This window comes from Canis lupus, chromosome X, assembly GCF_011100685.1.
Source record: "Canis lupus familiaris isolate Mischka breed German Shepherd chromosome X, alternate assembly UU_Cfam_GSD_1.0, whole genome shotgun sequence".
Lineage (NCBI taxonomy): Eukaryota > Metazoa > Chordata > Mammalia > Carnivora > Canidae > Canis > Canis lupus.
In genome coordinates, this window is record NC_049260.1 from 27,060,830 (window position 1) to 27,080,902 (window position 20,073).

General features: G+C 36.7%; 1 protein-coding gene across 1 annotated transcript in view; it reads right to left on the reverse strand.

Annotated features, from left to right (window-relative positions):
• Nucleotides 1-20,073, reverse strand: part of DMD (dystrophin) — a 2,084,073-nt gene that overhangs the window by 604,852 nt on the left and 1,459,148 nt on the right. Inside the window, 1 exon segment of the mRNA NM_001003343.1 lies at nucleotides 18,359-18,591. Coding sequence (NP_001003343.1) covers nucleotides 18,359-18,591 — 233 coding nt within the window.

Genomic DNA, 20,073 nt, shown 5'->3' on the forward strand with positions numbered 1-20,073 from the left:
ATTTTATAGAAAAATGTTCTAAATTCTTTCCTTTAGATATTCATTCTGGAGAAAGCCTTGATACTTGGTTCCTGGTAGGTAGATCACAATGAGAGGCACAAAGGCCATTCTCATAACAACTTCCTAAATTACAGACAGTGTTAAAAGACAAGAATTCTGAAAGATTAATTTAGTAAAAACAAATGCATATAATCAAGTGACTCACAGAGACATGCTAATTTGAATAAGGTAAGTTAATGTTCTCTAAACTGCTCAAGATGTTCCACACAAACAAATTCCATGGAGCAATGCTGAGCTAAATGATGCTAACATTCCTGCCAGACTTTTCAATGACTTTGCTATGGTGATGTACTCTATAGATCTCCATGATAGGCAAAGTTCATGTACATTCTCAGCTTATTTGACTTTTTCTTGAGAAACATCTGTTAACATCTGTTGGATCTAGTGTCTCAGGAAATGTTGAGATAGTCTAGTCTAGCCCCTAAGAACAATAGCGTATTTCCTAATGAAAACCTTAATATTTATCACTTTGTTTTTTTAGAGCATAAAGTAGACAACTAAAATTATGAGAGACAAGAGGGGCTTTCTTATTGGAGCATGTGGTGACGAAGAAGGAAGAATCTAAGAGCCTGGGCCTTGGGATAGTGCAATGAAGAGAACATGTATGACCAAGTAGCACAGACCTGTGGTGGCAGATAGCAAAGACCACACAAAGCAGTTTTAAGATGACAGGAAAAAGGCAACAACAGACAAGGGGAAAAAAAACTTGACCTTAAAAAAATTTATTTTATTATTTTAAAAGATTTTATTTATTCATGAGAGACACACAGAGAGAGGCAGAGACATAGACAGAGGGAGAAGAAAGCTCCCCACAGAGAGCCCAATGTGGGACTCGATCCCAGGACCTTGGGATCATGACCTAAGCCAAAGGCAGATACTCAACCACTGAGCCACCCAGGTGTCCCTAAAAATTTTATTTTTATTTTTATTTTTAAAAAATTTTTAAAATTTATTCATGAGAGAGAGAGAGAGAAGAGAGAGAGAGAGAGGCAGAGACATAGGCAGAGGGAGAAGCAGGCTCCATGCAGGGAGCCCGATGTGGGACCCGATCCCAGGACTCCGGGATCATGCCCTGAGACAAAGGCAGACGCTCATCCGCTGAACCACCCAGGCATCCCACCCCTAAAAAATTTTATATTAAATGAGCCACATTACTCATTTTCCTGTTTGACTCTATTAGCACTGATAATCTTTTGGGTGCTTATATTTTTCCTTGAACTCCATGATTGCATTTAGATCTTTATAATTCAAAATATTAAAACTGATGAGCTAACACTATTGATGCTAATGGGCCTCTCCAGAATACAGCAGGGGAATTAAATTGTTGTCAAAGTGATTGCTTTTTCTTTCTCTAATTATAAAAAATATACAGAAGCAAAAAGAAACAGATATTCTTTCCTTCACTTTATTGATAACTGAAAGAAATTTAAACAGAAAATATTGTGTATTACAGCTATTTACATATATGTGCTATTCAAATGGTAGTAACTAGTCACATGTGCTATTTGAAATGTGGCAAGTAAAGAAATTATTTTTAAAGTTTAACAAAAAAATAAAGTTTAACTAATTTTGTCATTTCTTTTTAATGATGGAAATGGTATTTTGGTTGTGGTTATACAACTGTATGTATTGAAAAAACTCCTAACTATACACTAAAATAGGTGAATCTGACCACAAAGAAGTGGTTTTCAATAAAACTTGCTTAAAGATAAAACAAAACCAGAGCACTTGGGTGATTTAGTTGGTTAAGTGTCCAACTCTTGATTTTGGCTTTGGTCATGATCCCAGATTGTGGGATCGAGCCCCTCACGGGGCTCCACACTCAGGGTGGGATCTTCTGAAGATTCTATCCTTCTCCCTTCTCCTCACCCCACCCGCGTTCCCACCCCTGCTTATGTGCTCTCTAAATAAATAAATAAAAATAAATAGATAAATAAAACCTTAAAAAATAAAACAAAACCAAGAGAATTTTACCAAAATCCAGAAATTATCATAATGCAAAACTTGTGTCCAATTTTTAAACTACAAAGCCAAAAGTTTTTAAAATTTATATGGAAAAATAAAAACCCTCAGGTTTACTTAAATAGCATGTCAAGGATGAAACAGCATTCTACTCTCTGTAATTTAAAGAACGAGTGAAAAGTCCTGAGTCAATGTTGTGGCATATGCCACAGAAGAGTGTCTTTCCAGAGTCACTTTTTGGGACAGAAGATGGACAAGAATTATGCATCAATATTCTTCATCTTTGCTTTCAGCCCTTGAAAGAGATGCCACTTCTTTCTGATCACCATGGTATCTGCTGTGATATCTGCTGTCATTCTGATTCCCTGCCTCTGGCTGCTGTCAAGATTTCTTCCTGGTCTTGTTTTCAGAATTTCATTATGATGTATCTTGGCAAGGATCTCTTTCAGTATATTCTGTTTGGGATTCTCTCAGTTTCTAGAATCTGCAGGTTTGTGTCTCTGGCCAAACTCGGGGAGTTCTCAGCCATTATTTCTTCTAGGACTCCATTAAACCCAACCCTACTCCACCTTTCAGAACGGTGATGGCACAGTGTTGGGTCTTCTGTCCTACAGGTCCCTGAGGCTCTGTTCACCCCTCCTCTATTTTCTCTACTTCAGGTTAGCTGGCATTTTTATTCTACCTTCCAATTCACGGTTCCTTCTTCTCTCTTCCCTCCACTTGGCTGTTGAGTCCAGCCGCTGAGCCCTTTATTTTGGTTATTGCTTTTTTTTTCAGTTCAGAAATTTCCATTTGGGTCTGCTTTAAATCTGATACTGCTGAGGCTATTTTTTCCCCCATTTGTTTAAGTGTTCATGATCATTCACCGAAGCATTCTTAGGATGGCTGCTTTAAAGTCCTTGTCAGATAACTACCATCTCTGTTGGCTCTGGGTTGGCATCTAGTGATTGTTTTGTATTGACTCAGTTGGAGATCCTCCTGCTTTTTGTATGATGTGGTTTTCTTTTTAACTGAAACCTGGACATTTCTGTCTTGTGCTATGAGACACTGAATCTTACTTAAATCTTCCACTGAAGCTGTTCCTTCATCCCAGCAGGGATGGAGGGGGCTGGGGCAGGCACTTTCTTTTTCCCAAGAGGTGGAGGTGGAAGTCCACACTCATCATGCAGCCTTCACTGGCACCACAAAATGGGAGAACTCATTACTACCTGGTGGGGTTGAGAGCTCTGGCTCCAACAAGCTCTTGATGGTGGGGATGCGGGTGCTCCAGTTCTTTCCGAGTGTTTGGCTGGAGTGCAACAGGTACTGTCTCAAAAGTTTGTCTTACTCAGCTACCTGTTTCCTGATGCTTCGGTGAGAGAACCAGCTTTTAATTTTCTTTTGGCTGTGCCCTTTGACATTTCTGAATTTCGGGCTTCTTCAGCTCGAAATCTGGGATAAATGAGGCAAAAAGAAAACCCAGGGAGCTCACCACCATGTCACTCCATGGATCCCGAAATCGGGAGCTAGTCTTCCTTCTCTCCACCTTTGAAATGAATGCTGGAGTCTTCCTAGGCCAGCAGGCAGAGGACCATGGAAATCTATGGTGTTCCAGGTGGAGATGTCGTAGGAGCGCCACTGCTTCATATAGAAAGCACTGCCTACCATGCTGACCGTGTCCCAGAAGTGCTGCTCCATGTACCTTTGCAGCAGCGACATTTTACCAACATTCATGTTCCTCAGAAGCGTGATCTTCCCATTGCGCTTCCTCATCTTCCCGCAAGAAGGCCCCCTCCTCCTCACAGGAGTGCCTGTCTGGCCAGTGCATCGTGGGCGCCACTGGAGCAGCCAGCCCCTACCCTCAGATCACTTGGACCTGGGGCTTGTGAGAACCCAGACTCCTGGGAACCCCAACCTTACAAGGACCCACCAGGACCCTCCCATTCAGACACCCGGGAAGGAAGGAAGAGAAAGCACCTGCAGTTTAATAAATTTAAATTTAAATAGCCACATGCAGCTAGTGGCTACTATATTGAACAGTGCAGATTTAGAGAATTATAGAAAACACATCTAGTTAATTAAGAAGTTATTCCTTGAGAATAGACAAGGGAATATAAACACAATTTCCCTCTTAATTTACATTGTTTTCAGTGACCTTTGTTGGTGTGATTGTAAAGTAACATAAGTGATGTCTACTACCACACCTTAACACTGGGGTTATTCTCTCACATTCACACTTCCATGCTATCTCTGTGAAACCTAAAATAGGAAAATGATCACATCATTTTTATCTAATTAAAAGTCCTTAAGTCTGAAGAAGAAGAATATGCATCTCTTGAAGCTAGAAGTGGTCATGACACATTTTGGATCAATGCCTCTTTTATGTGGGGAGGACAGGAAAGCTTTTGTTTTCCTTGTAAAATTAAGCTTACACATGGCACATGCATTTACTCTCCCCATTTCCTGCTTTTCCATTTTAAAATACAGACATAGTGCTTTGAGTTGGTGTAGCCCTCTTGAGGCCACAGGAAGGAATGGAAGCCACCTGTTAAAGATGCCTGGGGCTAACTCAAGAAGGAGTTGGGACACATGATTTTGAGGCTGATGGACCTACCCTGGAACATAGAATTCTTGAGGTCTTGCTATGTGAGAAAACCTCCTATATAGCTAAGCTATTGTAATGAGGATTTTGTCATATACAGCCAAACTCAATCCTATAAGTATTAATTGAGGGAAAATCCTTTAATTTTTAAAATTCTTATAAAGTTATGACTGTTTTTTTGACATAGTAAATTTAATTTCCAGAAGCCTTTCATTCATCACTCACCAAAAACAAACAGAAGACATGTTGCACTTAAAAGTTAAAATAAAATATGCACATGCCTCTATAACATGGTTAAACTTTAAATGCTAAGCAAAACTAGTCATCCATCCGGAGAAAAGGGAACCCTCTTACACTGTTGGTGGGAATGTGAACTGGTGCAGCCACTCTGGAAAACTGTGTGGAGGTTCCTCAAAGAGTTAAAAATAGACCTGCCCTACGACCCAGCAATTGCACTTTTGGGGATTTACCCGAAAGATACAGATGCAATGAAATGCAGGGACACCTGCACCCCGATGTTTATAGCAGCAATGGCCACAATAGCCAAACTGTGGAAGGAGCCTCGGTGTCCAACGAAAGATGAGTGGATAAAGAAGATGTGGTTTATGTATACAATGGAATATTACTCAGCTATTAGAAATGACAAATACCCACCATTTGCTTCAACGTGGATGGAACTGGAGGGTATTATGCTGAGTGAAGTAAGTCAATCGGAGAAGGACAAACATTATATGTTCTCATTCATTTGGGGAATATAAATAATAGTGAAAGGGAATATAAGGGAAGGGAGAAGAAATGTGTGGGAAATATCAGAAAGGGAGACAGAACGTAAAGACTGCTAACTCTGGGAAATGAACTAGGGGTGGTAGAAGGGGAGGAGGGCGGGGGGTGGGAGTGAATGGGTGACGGGCACTGGGGGTTATTCTGTATGTTGGTAAATTGAACACCAATAAAAAACAAAAAACAAAAAAAAACTAGTCATCCATGAATATAAAATAAACAATGATTTATAAAACACCTAGTATGTCTTTAGTTGCTATAGCAAAAAGAATACTATGCCTGCCTTTAAGGAAATTTAAATTCCTCTCAAGGGTTAGAATGTAAAAAGGCAAAAGGCTAAATGACAATAAATGTTTTAAAAGATAAGTTTAAGATAGCAGAGACAGCTTTACAAGAAAATATATGGTTAATGGACAAAAGAATTTTGTAGTGAATCACTGATTTAAAAAGACAAATATAGATTGATGTTATCAAAACAAACTTCACAGAGCAGGCAGGGATAGATTTCAAAAGCTTCAATGCTCTGACAAACCAGTCAACTCTATATTTCTAATCATTATCATCAACTTGAAGGAGTGTGAAGGAACCCTAAGTCATTGGTGTGGTCACTTCATAATTGGATTTGGGTAGAATTCACACCTGCGAATGGTTGCACCATTGTCATCTAAAAAGTTCCCAGCACTAAAAGTAAAATACATCCTCATTTTGATTTAGGGAATACTTTTACTGTAAAATCTCATTATGTATAGCTTCTTGCCTGCTTACATTCTTTGCATCTGCTATTATCTGCTTCCAAGAACTGTCTTCTTGTAGTGCCTAACACCTATTATATAACTTAAAAAAAATAAAATCGAACTTGGGGAAGTATAGTAAAGTGGTGGTTTGATTTTTATGTCAAATTTCTCAAGGGGCAGTTATGGTTCTATCTGCGGCAGCTTTTTTATGATTTTCATATAATGTGACATGACAGAAAAGCTTAGCCTCAACGGAGTTGCTATAGATTATTTTCCCTCTCACCATGATCTTGTTCTTTCAGGTTTAGGGGTGGGGAAAGCATGAAGGAGTTAAGTGTAAATTATTCTCTTCTCTCCACTTTCTTAAACAGAGATTTATCTATATACTTCTGCCCCAAACTTTGCCAATGGCTTTACTTTTTCTTATTACTAGTTGGAAGGTTTAAAAATAATCCAAGAGCTGAACATAGATTAAATCATTTGGCGGGGCCAAGGGTGAAGTCTATCATTACAAAGTTGATTCTGTTTGGAAGGAGAATATATCAGGTAAATAAAAGCATTTCTATTCTTGGCATAAATCACACAGAAGATATCCTTTCCCTGAATAAATTATAAGAAATATATACGATGCTACTTATGTACACAGAATGCAAAACATAAAGATAAGGGAATCTGGAAAGATTTGTGAATTACTAAAATTATACTCACAGCTACTTTTATAAATCTAATAAAGAATTGACTCACATAACTCTAGAAACCCTGGTATTATTTTTAGTGAATTCATAAAAGATCACAAGACTATAGTCAATCCTACTGCTTCTATTTTTAAAACAATGCAGCTATGATAACCTTGAAAATTTACTGATCAATGGACTTGGATTATGAAAATTAAAAATATTAGAACATATTATGCAAAAATAAATTTTCATCCCCAGGTTATTGAATAAAAATTAACAAGAGATGTGGAAAGAAAAGTGTAGCTTAATTTCTTTTCTATGAGAGAGTCAGGCACATATTAAAAAGAAAGAAATAAATGATTCACTCATCCATTCATTCTAGTATATATGATTAAAACTACCATAGCATTTTTTTTCTTGTGGCAATTACTTCTCTTTGCCTTTTATGCTTTCCTCACAGAATATATACTCTAATATTGAAGTTTATATAGTTTCATTATTTTCTATTTTAATTTTTTATTTAAATTCCAGTTAGTTAAGATACAATGTAATATTAGGTTCAGGTATGTAATACAGTAATTCAACACTGTCATGAGTCACCCTGAGCTTATCACAAGTGGACTCCATAATTTCCATCATTTATTTCATCCAACCCCCTAACCGCCTTCTCTCTGATAACCATCAGCTTATTCACTATAGGTAAGAGTCTGTTTCCTGGTTTGCCTCTCTCTCTTTTCCGTTTGCTTGTTTTGTTTCTTAAATTCCACATATGAGTGAAGTCATATGGTATTTGTCTTTCTCTAACTGGTTTCACTTAGCATAATACACTCTAGCTCCATCCATGTCATTGCAAATGACAAGATTACATTCTTTTTATGGCTGAATAATATTCCATCATGTGTGTACATATACATGTGTACATATATAAGTATATATACATTTCCGTTATCCATTCATTAGTCAGTGGTCACTTGGGCTGCTTCCATAGTTTGGCTATTGTAGATAATGCTGCTATAAACACTGGGGTGCATGTACCCCATTTAATTAGTATTTTTGTATTCTTTGGGTAAGTACTTAGTGGTCCAATTGCTAGATTGTAAGGTAGTTCTATTTTTACCTTTTTGAGGAGCTTCCATTCTGTTTTCCAGAGTGGCTGCACCAGTTTGTATTCCCACCAATAGCACAAGAGGATTCTCCTTTCTCCACATTCTCACCAACACCTATTGTGTCTTGTGTTGTTGATTTTAGCCATTCTGACAGGTGTGAGGTGGTATCTTATTATAATTTTGATTTGCATTTCTCTGATGATGAGTGAGGGTGTGTACCTTTTCATATGTCGGCCATCTGAATGTCTTCTTTGGAGGAATGTCAGTTCATGTCTTCTGCCCATTTTTTAATGTAATTATTTGTTTTTGGGGTGTTGAGTTGTATAAGTTCTTTATAGATTTTGGATACTAACTCTTTATCCAATATATCATTTGCAAATATTTTCTCCCATTGTGTAGGTTGCCTTTTAGTTTTGTTGATTGTTTCCTTCTTTATGCAGAAACTGATTATTTTGATGAGGCCCCAATAGTTTATTTTTGCTTTTGTTTCCCTTGTCTCAGGGGACATATCTAAAAAGTAGTTGCTATGGCTGATGTCAAAAAAGTTACTGCCTGGTTCTCTTGTCAGATTTTTATGTTTTGCCAGTCTTACACTTAGGCCCCATTGAGGATGATATTAGCTGTGGGTTTTTCAGAGATGGGCTTTATGATGTTGAGGTACGTTTCATCTAAACCAACTTTGTTGGGAGTTTTTATCATGAATGGATGTTGTAGTTTGTCAAATGCTTTTTCTGCATCTTGAAAGGATCATATGGTTCCTATCCTTTTTTTAAAAAAATATTAATGTGATGTATCATGTTGCTTGATTTGTGAATATTGAACCACCCTTGCAATCCAGAAATAAATCCCACTTGGTTGTTGTGATTTTTTTAATGTATAACTGGATTTGATTTGCTAGTATTTTGTTGAGGATTTTTGCATTTAAGTTCATCAGAAATATTGGTCTGTGGTTCTCTTTTTTGGTGGTATCTTTATTTGGTTTGAGTATCAGGGTAATGTTAGCCTCAAAAAATGAATTGGGAAGTTTTCCTTTCTCTTCTATTTTTTTGGAATAGTTTGAGAAAAATAGGTATTATATCTTCTTTAAATGTTTGGTAGAAGTCACCTGTGAAGCGATCTGGTCCTGAACTTTTGTTTGTTGGGAGTTTTTGGGTTACTGAATAAATTTCTTTGCTTGTTATCAGTCTGTTCAAGTTTTCTATTTCTTTCTGCTTCAGTTTTGGTAATTTATATGTTTCTAGAATTTATCCATTTCTTCCAGTTTGTCCAACTTGCTGACATGTAGCTTCTCATAATTTTCTCCTATAATTGTTTGTATTTCTGTGGTATTGGTTGTTATTTCTCCTCTTTCATTTGTGATTTCATTTGGGACCTTTCTCTCTTCTTTCTGATAAGTCTGCTAGAGGTTTATGAGTTTTATTAATTTTTTCAAAGACCCAGCTCCTGTGTTTGGCCCCTGGCCTGAATGTAGTGAGTTTTAACTAGGTGTGCTCTGGTCTGCTTGTGAAATGAGACTTGTCACCACCTCCACCAGAAATGAGACCCTACAAAATCCTCTGATTGGGAGATGTGGTGTAGGCAGGGGTTTGTGCTGGTCTTCTGGGGGAGGGGCCTACCACATTGGGACTGAAGCTGGTGTGGCTGAGTAGAGCGGTTCCATCAGAGAGCAGGGGGGTGGGACTTAGGGTAAGCAAATTTGGCAGCCAGTGTCATCACTGTGCTACTTTCAGCAGGTGACTCTGTGTTTATGCTGAGGGGATGAGGAAGAAAATGGCACTGGATAGCTCATTTGTTCCAGGAGAGGCATCTCCCAAGAATGCTTCCTCTCAGAGACATGCTTCAAGAAGAGTGAATAGTCTCCCCACTGTGTGCCCCAGGATCTCTTTGGATCCTGTTTCATACTGTATGCATCCTTGCTGTTTGCCTGACTTCTCTCCAGGAGCAGCACAGTGTCCTCCAACTTCTACCCCAGCCAAGCCCTCTGACCTCTAAAACTCAAGGCTTTAAGTCCCACTGGTTGCAAGAATTCATAGAATTTAGCCTCTCTCACTTTCCAAGCCAGTGGCTATGGGGAAACATTCTCCTTGTGCATTCCCCTGTGTGTTCTTCTCTCCCTCTCCCTTCTCCGTGCCCACTGCTCCCTCCCCTCCACAGCGGCCTAGATTCCTTTCTAGCCTAAACCTTTCTGTACTTCCTGCCTTCTTTGATGTGGCTTCTTCCTCTTTAGTTGTGGAGTTTGTTTTGTCAGTCTTCAGGTTGATTTCTGGGGTATTTAGGATGATTCGATAGTTATCTAGTGGTGTTCATAGGATGAAGCAAGCCTAGGGTCCTCGTACTTCACCACCACCTTCCTCTCTCTGCCTATTCTTTTTATTTTTAATCCCCAGGAGCAGAAAACACTAATGTCTTTTACCAGCAAGTGTTCAATAAATAGCAGATGAATACATAGTCTTACATCAAAAGCTCTTTAAAGACAGTCACTATATCTCTAATGGGTCTGCATGACAATGTAACTCAGGTCTGAAAGCAAGCATTTGGGGGACAAAAAATTTGTAGTATTTATTTTCACTGAAAACTACTAAAAATATCTACCTCATATGTATGTTAATAATATATATATAAACATACATATATTTATCACTTTAATGTAAGTAATCATATACAGAAAAGTGTGGAAAAGTACAGAAACACTTAATAGTAGTTAGTTATATGTGAACACTGTTTTATCTCAATCTCAATTATTTGCTGACACACACAGGAAATCAAATTTAAATCCAAGCTGTTACCCCACTATCTTTCCAATATCATTTCCTAATAGTCCTCTACCCGTCTTTAGCATGCTTTGCAACATGGGTTTTCAAAGACAATTTGTTGAACTGAGGAATGAATGGGCAAAGAACCATGCACCTAACATGAACATTACCTACCATTACCCTAACATTAAGTGCATTAGTAAGAGGAACTTACATTATTGCACACTGCAACTTCAATTATAGTCTTCAAGGCCCCAAAATTATGGTGAAATGAAAAGCCCCCAAGGCAGGTAATAACATTCAGAGTATAATAACATTATATAGCTTTCAAAAAAGATTAAAAGATATCAAATTACTTATATTGCTTTCTTATAAAACAGAGAAGATCGCATATTTTAGGTATTTTTATGAAAATAATAAAAGCCATTTCACATAAAGGCTTTATTTAGACCCAAGCAAGAAAATTTTGAAATAGAATTCACTATTTAAAAACAATGACAAACATTAACTTCCTTATCAGAATCCCACTGGTATTTTACTGGAAACACAGTATACTGGCTTTTATCAGAATTCGTGTAAATATCATGGTTCAGTTCTACTTGATAAGGTTTTGACAGAAAATTTTACAGTGAACTGAACTGAAATGTATTAAGATATGCATTTCCATTAATAGATTTTGAAATATGTAGTTTGGTAAAACTTATGTTTATCTTTAAGCCAAAAAGTGTATGGCATCACTTTCTATAAAAAGGTTATTATGACACTTCAAAAATAGGATTTCTTTTGTGTTTGCAACTCTGTGACCTTTGTCTTTAAGGGGAATTTATTTTATCATGACCAGAGAGTATAATTTAAGTCATATTGTTGACATTGACTTATCTTTACATCCTTCAGTGAAGATAATAGTGAATTTGGCTCTCATTAGATAGGGAAAGAAAATTGTATGCATGTGGAGCAGTGATTCACACAGTTATGAGCTTTCTACAAGAGACACGAACATTAGTCAGAAGATAATTGCAGTACAAAATTTGCAAATATCCTCAGCCAAACATATTACAACATTATTCTTTGTAGAATACAACACACCTTCTATATATGGAAAGACCACACCCTCTGGAGTGGTGTTTCTTATACAAGGTTGTACAGAAGTGCAAAGATGAGATGACGAGGACTGGATGGTTGTTTGTTAAAAGAAAAAAAAAAAACCCAGAAAATTAATCTCCTCACTCTAAGATGACTGTCCTACAACTTGTGAAATCCGTTAGATACCCATTAAAATAAACTGTGTGTAGCTGGTCTGGATTTTGGTGGAGAACTGAGGAGATGCTTAAGAAAAGGGGGTCACAGAAAATAAAAAAAGAACTAAGAAACATTATATGCAAGAGGTCTGGATTTACATTAGGACAATTACATTCACTAATAACCTTAGACCAATTACCTGTATTGTCTGTAACTTTTCTCATTTGTTGAGTAAGGGAAACTATTTACAATATCCACTTTGCTGCTATGCTCATGACAACAGAGTAAAACCAAGAAACGTTTTGTTTGGTTTTGTTTTTAGTTTAACCAATGCTTCCCCCCCCCCCCCCCACAGCACTGTTTCACCAATCCTTCTAGGTCCATCTAGACGAGTTCTTTTGTCGTAAGATTGTGGCTGAATTTTTTCAATGAAAGTTATAGTCAGACTGATTCTGGAGCCATTCAATTCCTCTCTGTGCAGATAGAACCAGAGTTCAAAAAATAATCATGGAACTTTTATTAAAGACTTTGACCTTAACAATAAAAAATTAAACACATCCAAGTAATTATTTCCCATTTAAATATAGACTGTATCTACTAAAACTGATAATTCAATTTTTGGATAATGAAATCTCCCAGGTAGAAGTGTAGTGTGTAGTTAAAAATGAATCTTGAACAATGCTATTATCATCTTGTCCAGATTGGCCAATTTTTCTCAAACTCAACCTGGAGAGTTCTTATTAGAGGATAAGACTCTTTGGCCAATTCAATTCAACACAGTGCCTGTGGTTTAGATTTAGTGGTGAATTACTCAACACTTGGCCAAAGTGACTTGAAAAAAGTCTATAATTTATTTAACACGGGCAACCAGATACCAGTAGTATAAAAAATAATGATATCATATGGCCACCTAAATCTTGTCTGTTGATAGCAACACAATTAGTTCTTTACTGCCACAAAGCTCTCCTCAAATTTGCATCTGACCTCTTGTGTCACCGTTTCTCTCCCCAACCCTACATCCGTCTTCAGTTCTCTTCCAATCAGCTCGTTGAGTGGAACGGGACAAGGATACCGTCAGTGAACGTCAGGCATCCGTCCGTCCTACGTCTTCCTCCTTCCTTTTCCTTCCTCATTCCTTCCTTCCTTCCCTCCTCCCTTCCCTCCCCCCTTCCCCACTTCCTTTGTCTTTCCATCCTGCCTTTCTCAAATGGTCATATTTTCAGTGAGAAACTCTAGACATATTTCCCCCTTAATTTGATAGATTATGTCAGTAAAAGAAAACTGTGAATAATTGTCAAAACAATTTTGTTTCAATTTTACTTAAACGTGATGAAATAAAAAGAGCACTTTTAAAAATCAGATTTTTTTGATACAAAACTATAAATTATAAATCACCCTCTGCTATTAATGCACAATGTTAGGAAATCAACTTGGAGCTTCATGTATGTTTTCCTTTTAAAGGTTTAACTTGCATATTTCACAATTCTTTGCCTCTACAATATAATGGTATATATTTTGCTCTCCAAAGTTAAGCAGACAAGTTGCTTAATTTTTTTAAATGGCCACATTTTATAAACTTTTAAAAATTTATAGTTGTCATTTAAAATTCTTTTTCGCTTAATATAATTCATTTAGCAAAAATTGCATTTTTTTAGTAAAAATTATTTTTATTTCAAATTAGTGGCATCCCAGTTTTCTAAACTAAGAACATAAAAGAAGTTATGTAAAAGAGAACAGAAGCTTAATATCACATGTATGATTTTGAATTCAAGGTCTAGAACTATGAAGAGCTAACTTATTCAAATGTCTGGTCCTTATTGCCTTTCTAGGAATAATATTTCAATCACTGCATGTCTTAGGTTTGATCTGAACCTCCTAAGTTCAAAACTAAGTTCTCCTAGATTCGTGAAGTGTTGTTACAACCTCTTATCTAAATTATGATGCTTTGTAGCCACAATTTAAATCCCAAATTTCGGTCTCTGTTAAAAATAAAGCTATCGTTATCACACTTCATTCACATTATCCATCAAACAATCAACATTTCTTGAGAACCAGTTACTGTTTGTGAGAGATGAAAGTTTAAGGTCCTGAGGTTATAAATCGTCTTTATTTCAGGTCTCTACATAGCAAAGTTGAAATAGATAAACATATTGCTTAGATCAAGATAATAGCCTCGAACAAATCCCCTTTATTTGTGCACTCCTCCATCCTGTTCTACATATTCTTGCCTGAGTTCAGGGGACATCTATTGCTTATTGGCTGCTCAATATCTTTTCCCCTTTCTATTTTCAACAGACCCCAATTTCTTTGGAGGGGAACAACCTTCTCTGTGACACACAGACTCACTGTGAGGGCTTTTGGAAGGAGACGGTTTTAAAGCAAAGTTCTCTGCTCTCCTCTATCTAAGAGATAGGTCTGTGACCCAGGCAAGGTCAACTGGATTCCCTCTTCCAGGACTTTGTGTTCTGAACAGTTATAGCATGCAGAAAAACAGGATCGCAAAGACAGTCTTGAGTAGTTACCATGAACTACATGCCAAGATATGTTCAGGTACCTTTTTTCCCCAAGCTTTTTCCCACTGCCTTCATGCCAGTTCCAGTACATTCACTTTCTGCTTGATTTAATCAGAGGATTTTTCTGTTGCTTACATCCAGAAAACCCTGTTAATATTCAACTAAACTACAGATGATGGTTTTACCTCTTTGTTTAAAATAGCTTCAAACATTGCCACTGCCTGCAGGCCATAATCGAAACCTTTTGTTCTAGCAAGGGAAGATCCCCAATTCCTAGCCCATCCTTCTCTACTCCATCGATTTCTTCCTCGCTCCTTAATTTCAGCCATAAGAATCACAATTTATATAACACACTACATTGTTTTCCACAGTAACGAAAAGTGTAACTTGGTTCTTCTGCTAGAATCACCTTTCTGTTTTATCTACTGGATTATTTCCACCTTGTTTTCTAATAGTTGGCTTAAGTTTTAGCTGCTTCAAGAAATTTTTCTTGACCTCTGTTCTCTTCCCTGGCTTAGTCAGTTGCCATCTTCCTGAAGTAAGTCCACATAGCATCCCCCAACCATGCCCAGGGAGGTGGAAACTATGGTGGGGAGCCTGAAATCAGACTTCATGAGTTCAAATTCCGCTGCTCTTTACTACTTGGCCTTGTGCAGGTTATTTAACCTCACTGTGCTTTACTATCAATCTCATTGTTGTAAGCATGGAGTAATACACAGGAAGTACTTAAAAGTGACTAGTATATAATTAGTGTTAGATATGTGTTAGGTATTATCCTGAAATTTCTTTCTTTTTTTTTTTTTAAATCTTTTTAAATTTTTTTTTATTTTTTATTTATGATAGGCACACAGTGAGAGAGAGAGAGGCAGAGACACAGGCAGAGGGAGAAGCAGGCTCCATGCACCGGGAGCCCGACGTGGGATTCGATCCTGGGTCTCCAGGATCGCGCCCTGGGCCAAAGGCAGGCGCTAAACCGCTGCGCCACCCAGGGATCCCTGAAATTTATTTCTATCATAGTGCTATTATTACTTTTTTTCCTCACCTGCTTTAATCTGTGTATTGCTATCTTGTCCAACTGTGAACTTCCCAGGCACTTAGTAGTGGCTCAATAAAAATTTGTTAAATGAATTAATAGGCACTGATAGTGTTTTGAAGTTTATAAAGTCCTTTTAGAACATTACCTCATTTCTCACACCTCAAATCTTAAAGTTGGGATTGTTTTATTTAGAACTTTACATAGAAAAAATGTTTATTCCCTGATATTGTAATAAATACTTCCCCAAACTTATCTCTTCTTCTTGTCCCATACCCACACACCCACACCCACACCCACACATACACACTTTTTAAATGTTTATTTAGGATCATTTTACTGACCATTTACAGACTGAAAGCTATAAAAGACAAGACCTGACAACGCCTTTATAAATATTTTTTTTAATAGGAGGGGAAGAGGGACGCCTGGGTGGCTCAGTGGTTGAGCATCTGCCTTTGGCTCAGGGTGTGATCCCGGGGTCCTGGGATCAAGTTCCTCATCAGGTTCTCCACAGAGGAGCCTCCATCTCCCTCTGCCTATGTCTCTGCCTCTCTGTCTCTGTCTCTGTCTCTTATGAATGAATAAATAAAATCTTTAAAAAAAATTGGTAGGGGAAGAAGCAGGAATAGCACTTTACTGTTCACCAAGAGAAGGGTGATTTATAAATATATATATATAAAATATTGTATATATCTATATACAGATATATATGATATCACTATCTCATATATATAACATTAAAATTGTATATATATTTATCTAAATATGATGTACATAAAAATATATAAGAAACATTTTATATATAACATTTAAAATTCCTGGCTTTCTGTGACCCTAGGCATGGCACTTGAACTTCTCCTTTAAATTAATTTTGTTTTTTTAAAAATATTTTATTTATTTATTCATGAGAGACACTGAGAGAGAGAGGCAGAGACAAAGGCAGAGGGAAAAGCAGGCTCCACGCAGGGAGCCTGATTTGGCACTCGATCCCAGGACCCCGGAACCACGCCCGGACCCAAAGTCAGACGCTCAACCACTGACATCCCCTCTGAATTAATTTTGGATCTATCTTTAAAGACTATCATTTTGAAGAGGCATCAAATTAGTAGTCATTTCTGAAAAAGACAAACATATTTCTGAAGACTGCTGAGGCGGTAGATTGTAAAGCAGATTCTAAGGGCTAGGATCACAAACCCTTCACAAGGGAGTGTGGACTTCTTCTCCCACTCTACTACCCAATGACTTGTACAGGAGGCCATAATGCCAATGGCAGAACCGGGTGTAGATGTGGAAACAAGCTCTTATTTTCCAAATGCTGTGAGAGCAGATGATTTATAATCTAATATTAATTACTAACATCAGTTGATGTACTATCTAACTCCAAAGCCCTTGCCTCAAACATTGTAACATATTGCTTCCCCTGGTTAGTAATAGTCTTAGTAGTATTCGTATCTAATACTATCTATTCATATCTAGTTAGACATGATACTATGAAAGAACATAATCTCATACTTCTGCATGTATCAGCACACTGAAATTATAAATGCTTAGCACAATGTCTGGTGCAGACAATATATATAAAACCATATATATATCACCAAATGGTAGCCACATTTACATTAATACTAGCAAGCAATATATGTAGTAAGTAAAAATACTTAGGCTTAGGAACCAAATAGACTTGGATTTGAATCTTTGCTCTGCTACCTACTAGAAGTATGACATCTCAATGGTTTGTGCTAAAGAATGTGGCTACTAATACTTGTTTTAAAGGAGCAGTGAAACAAATTACACATATGTATATATTAGTTAATGTCATTATATATATGCATGTCCATCACTATGTGGTGAATATGAATGTGAATCTGTGTGTCCTGTGCCCAGAAAAGGAAACTGAGATCCAGAGAAGGATTTGACCACAATCATGTCATTTGCAAATGACAAAGAACGCTTAATTCAGGTCTCCTGTGTCTGAAATCAAGGTACTTTAAATTCAGATTGCTTACTATCCACTTACTTTTATTCCTACTGAATTGCTAAAGTTAATTTTAAAAAGAAATCTGTCTGCTTGACTCCTGCTTTTTTCGAAAAGTAGTTCTGTAACAACTAAATACCTTCAATGCAATTTATTACTTCTGTAGAAAAGATGTGAAAGTCATTTACCAGTGAAATAACTACAGCACATAAACATTTCAAAACTATTTTTCTTATTCATTCAGAAATATAAAAGACACACAGTGTATTTATTCCAGCTAGGTCAACCAGATTTATATCAATGTATTCTTTGCTTCTAACTGATGTCATGATTTTGCATAATGGATTCCAAGAGGCTGATAAATGCAATCTTTGTAGTAAAAACATGTTTGACTGTAGCATTACATAAATATGAATATTAAGATCTAAGGTGTTTAAAAATATATTATGTTTGGTACTTTTGTTTTCTAAAAAATTTATAGCTGACTTTCAATGATATTTATCATCATAGGAGGAAAATTGGCACAGGCTACTCAAAAGAGTGAATTACCAATTCCCAGATTATTATATTTGATTCTGTAATATATTATGACTACAGGCTGCCAAAACAAATAGTTTAAATGTAAACAGCTCAGTTGAACTACATATTTGATATAAAAGTTTTTTAAAATAGTAGTTATTTAGTGAATTTAAAAAAGCCAACCATAATTGTAAGGTTTATATTGTTTTCCTTGTAACATTCGTTTTAATTTATGGGTTTTAGATAATTGTATTAATTTTTTTTAATCATACTTAAGCTACATGGGGTAGAGATATTGTGTTGCTGACAGAGAAAAGCTGCCTAAAAACTGGTGGGAATATGGTCTAGGGAGAGTGAACTGACATGTGGACAATCTTCACTTTAACGAAACATTTCAACCAGCTTTTATCTTTTTTCCCATACCTTCTGCTTGATGATCATCTCGTTAATGTCTTCAAGATCACCCACCATCACCCTCTGTGATTTTATAACTCGATCAAGCAGAGACAGCCAGTCGGTAAGTTCTGTCCAAGCTCGGTTGAAATCTGCCAGAGCAGGTACCTCCAACAGCAATGAAGATGGCATTTCTAGTTTGGAGATGGCAGTTTCCTTGGTAACCGCGGGTTGTGTCACCAGAGTAACAGTCTGACTGGGAGCTATTTTTTTTTCCGCAAAAAAGAAAAAAAAAGAAAAATTAGAAACACAAGCAAAGAATCCAATTTCAGTAACAATGGAATAAACTTAATTATAACAATTGGAGCCAGAGTATTATTTATGACATTATAAATTTTTCCCAAAAATGGGAATATTTTATGTAGTACTACATGGTAGGATAATTCAAGGACTCAAACTTTTCATTAGTACACATTTAACAATCTTTCAAAATGAATTTGCTTATTCTAATAGCTGGACAATTAATTTAATTTAAACAGTCCTGTCAAATAACTCTTGCATCGACTGGAATTGATAAAGAAAAAGTATTCAGACCTTACCAAGTGAGAAAGTTTTACTTCTTTTTTCTCATTTAAGGAAAAAAAAGCAAAAGTCAAGTTTGTATAGATCTTATTTCTTTGAATAGGAAGTAAATTACTTTGGAGGTAGACTCTTGGGAAATCAGAGCCAATGAAATGTTTTTGTCTTTGCTCTATACTTTATATTGGGAACAGTTTATCATATTTTTTTCCTTTTATTTCAGGCTGGTCATAAAGTGGCAGTGGAGAAAACCTAAGCTACATAATTTTTGGAAAATCAGATCTAATAAAGTTTTTCTACTTGGATATGAAACACTGTTTCAAGGTTATTAAGAAATATTAAATAAATATTAATAGTGTGGAACACTATAGCATAAGATGGCACATGGTTAATATCAAAAATTCCAGAGTGAAAACACCTAGTGGAGAATCTTTGTCTCAGGAGCTCTGTGACCTTGGTTAAATTACTTAATCTCCCTAAGCTTCAGGTTTTCTCCTCAGTAAAGAAGGGACAATAACAGAGAAAATGTTACAGGGGCAGTTGTGTAGATTCCATGACTAATATATGAAATGTACATAGAACAGTGCCAGAAAATAACAACCATCTTAGCAGTTTCTGATATTGCAGGTAATAATGTTAGGTATTACTATTTTTATAAATACCCAATAAATAAGAAACACAGTGATGAACAAATAAAATGAGAAGTTGGAGATGAGGAGCAGAAATACGTGAAATATTTGGGAAAAACTCAAAGTTCTTTGCATGGCCCTGTATATACTAAAGGGGGCTGAGCTTGTTGGTGTGAATTGATACTAAGTACCAACAAAGAGCTGGGTAATAGAAGGTGAGTGAAGCAGGGAACAGAATGCCTCATCTGGTTTAAAGTTCATGGTCTTTGAAGCCTACTACATCCAGGAGACAAGTAGCAAATAAATAGGGGACTACATTCTTTTTTTTTTAAATTTATTTTTTTATTGGTGTTCAATTTACTAACATACAGAATAACCCCCAGTGCCCGTCACCCATTCACTCCCACCCCCCGCCCTCCTCCCCTTCTACCACCCCTAGTTCGTTTCCCAGAGTTAGCAGTCTTTACGTTCTGTCTCCCTTTCTGATATTTCCCACACATTTCTTCTCCCTTCCCTTATATTCCCTTTCACTATTAT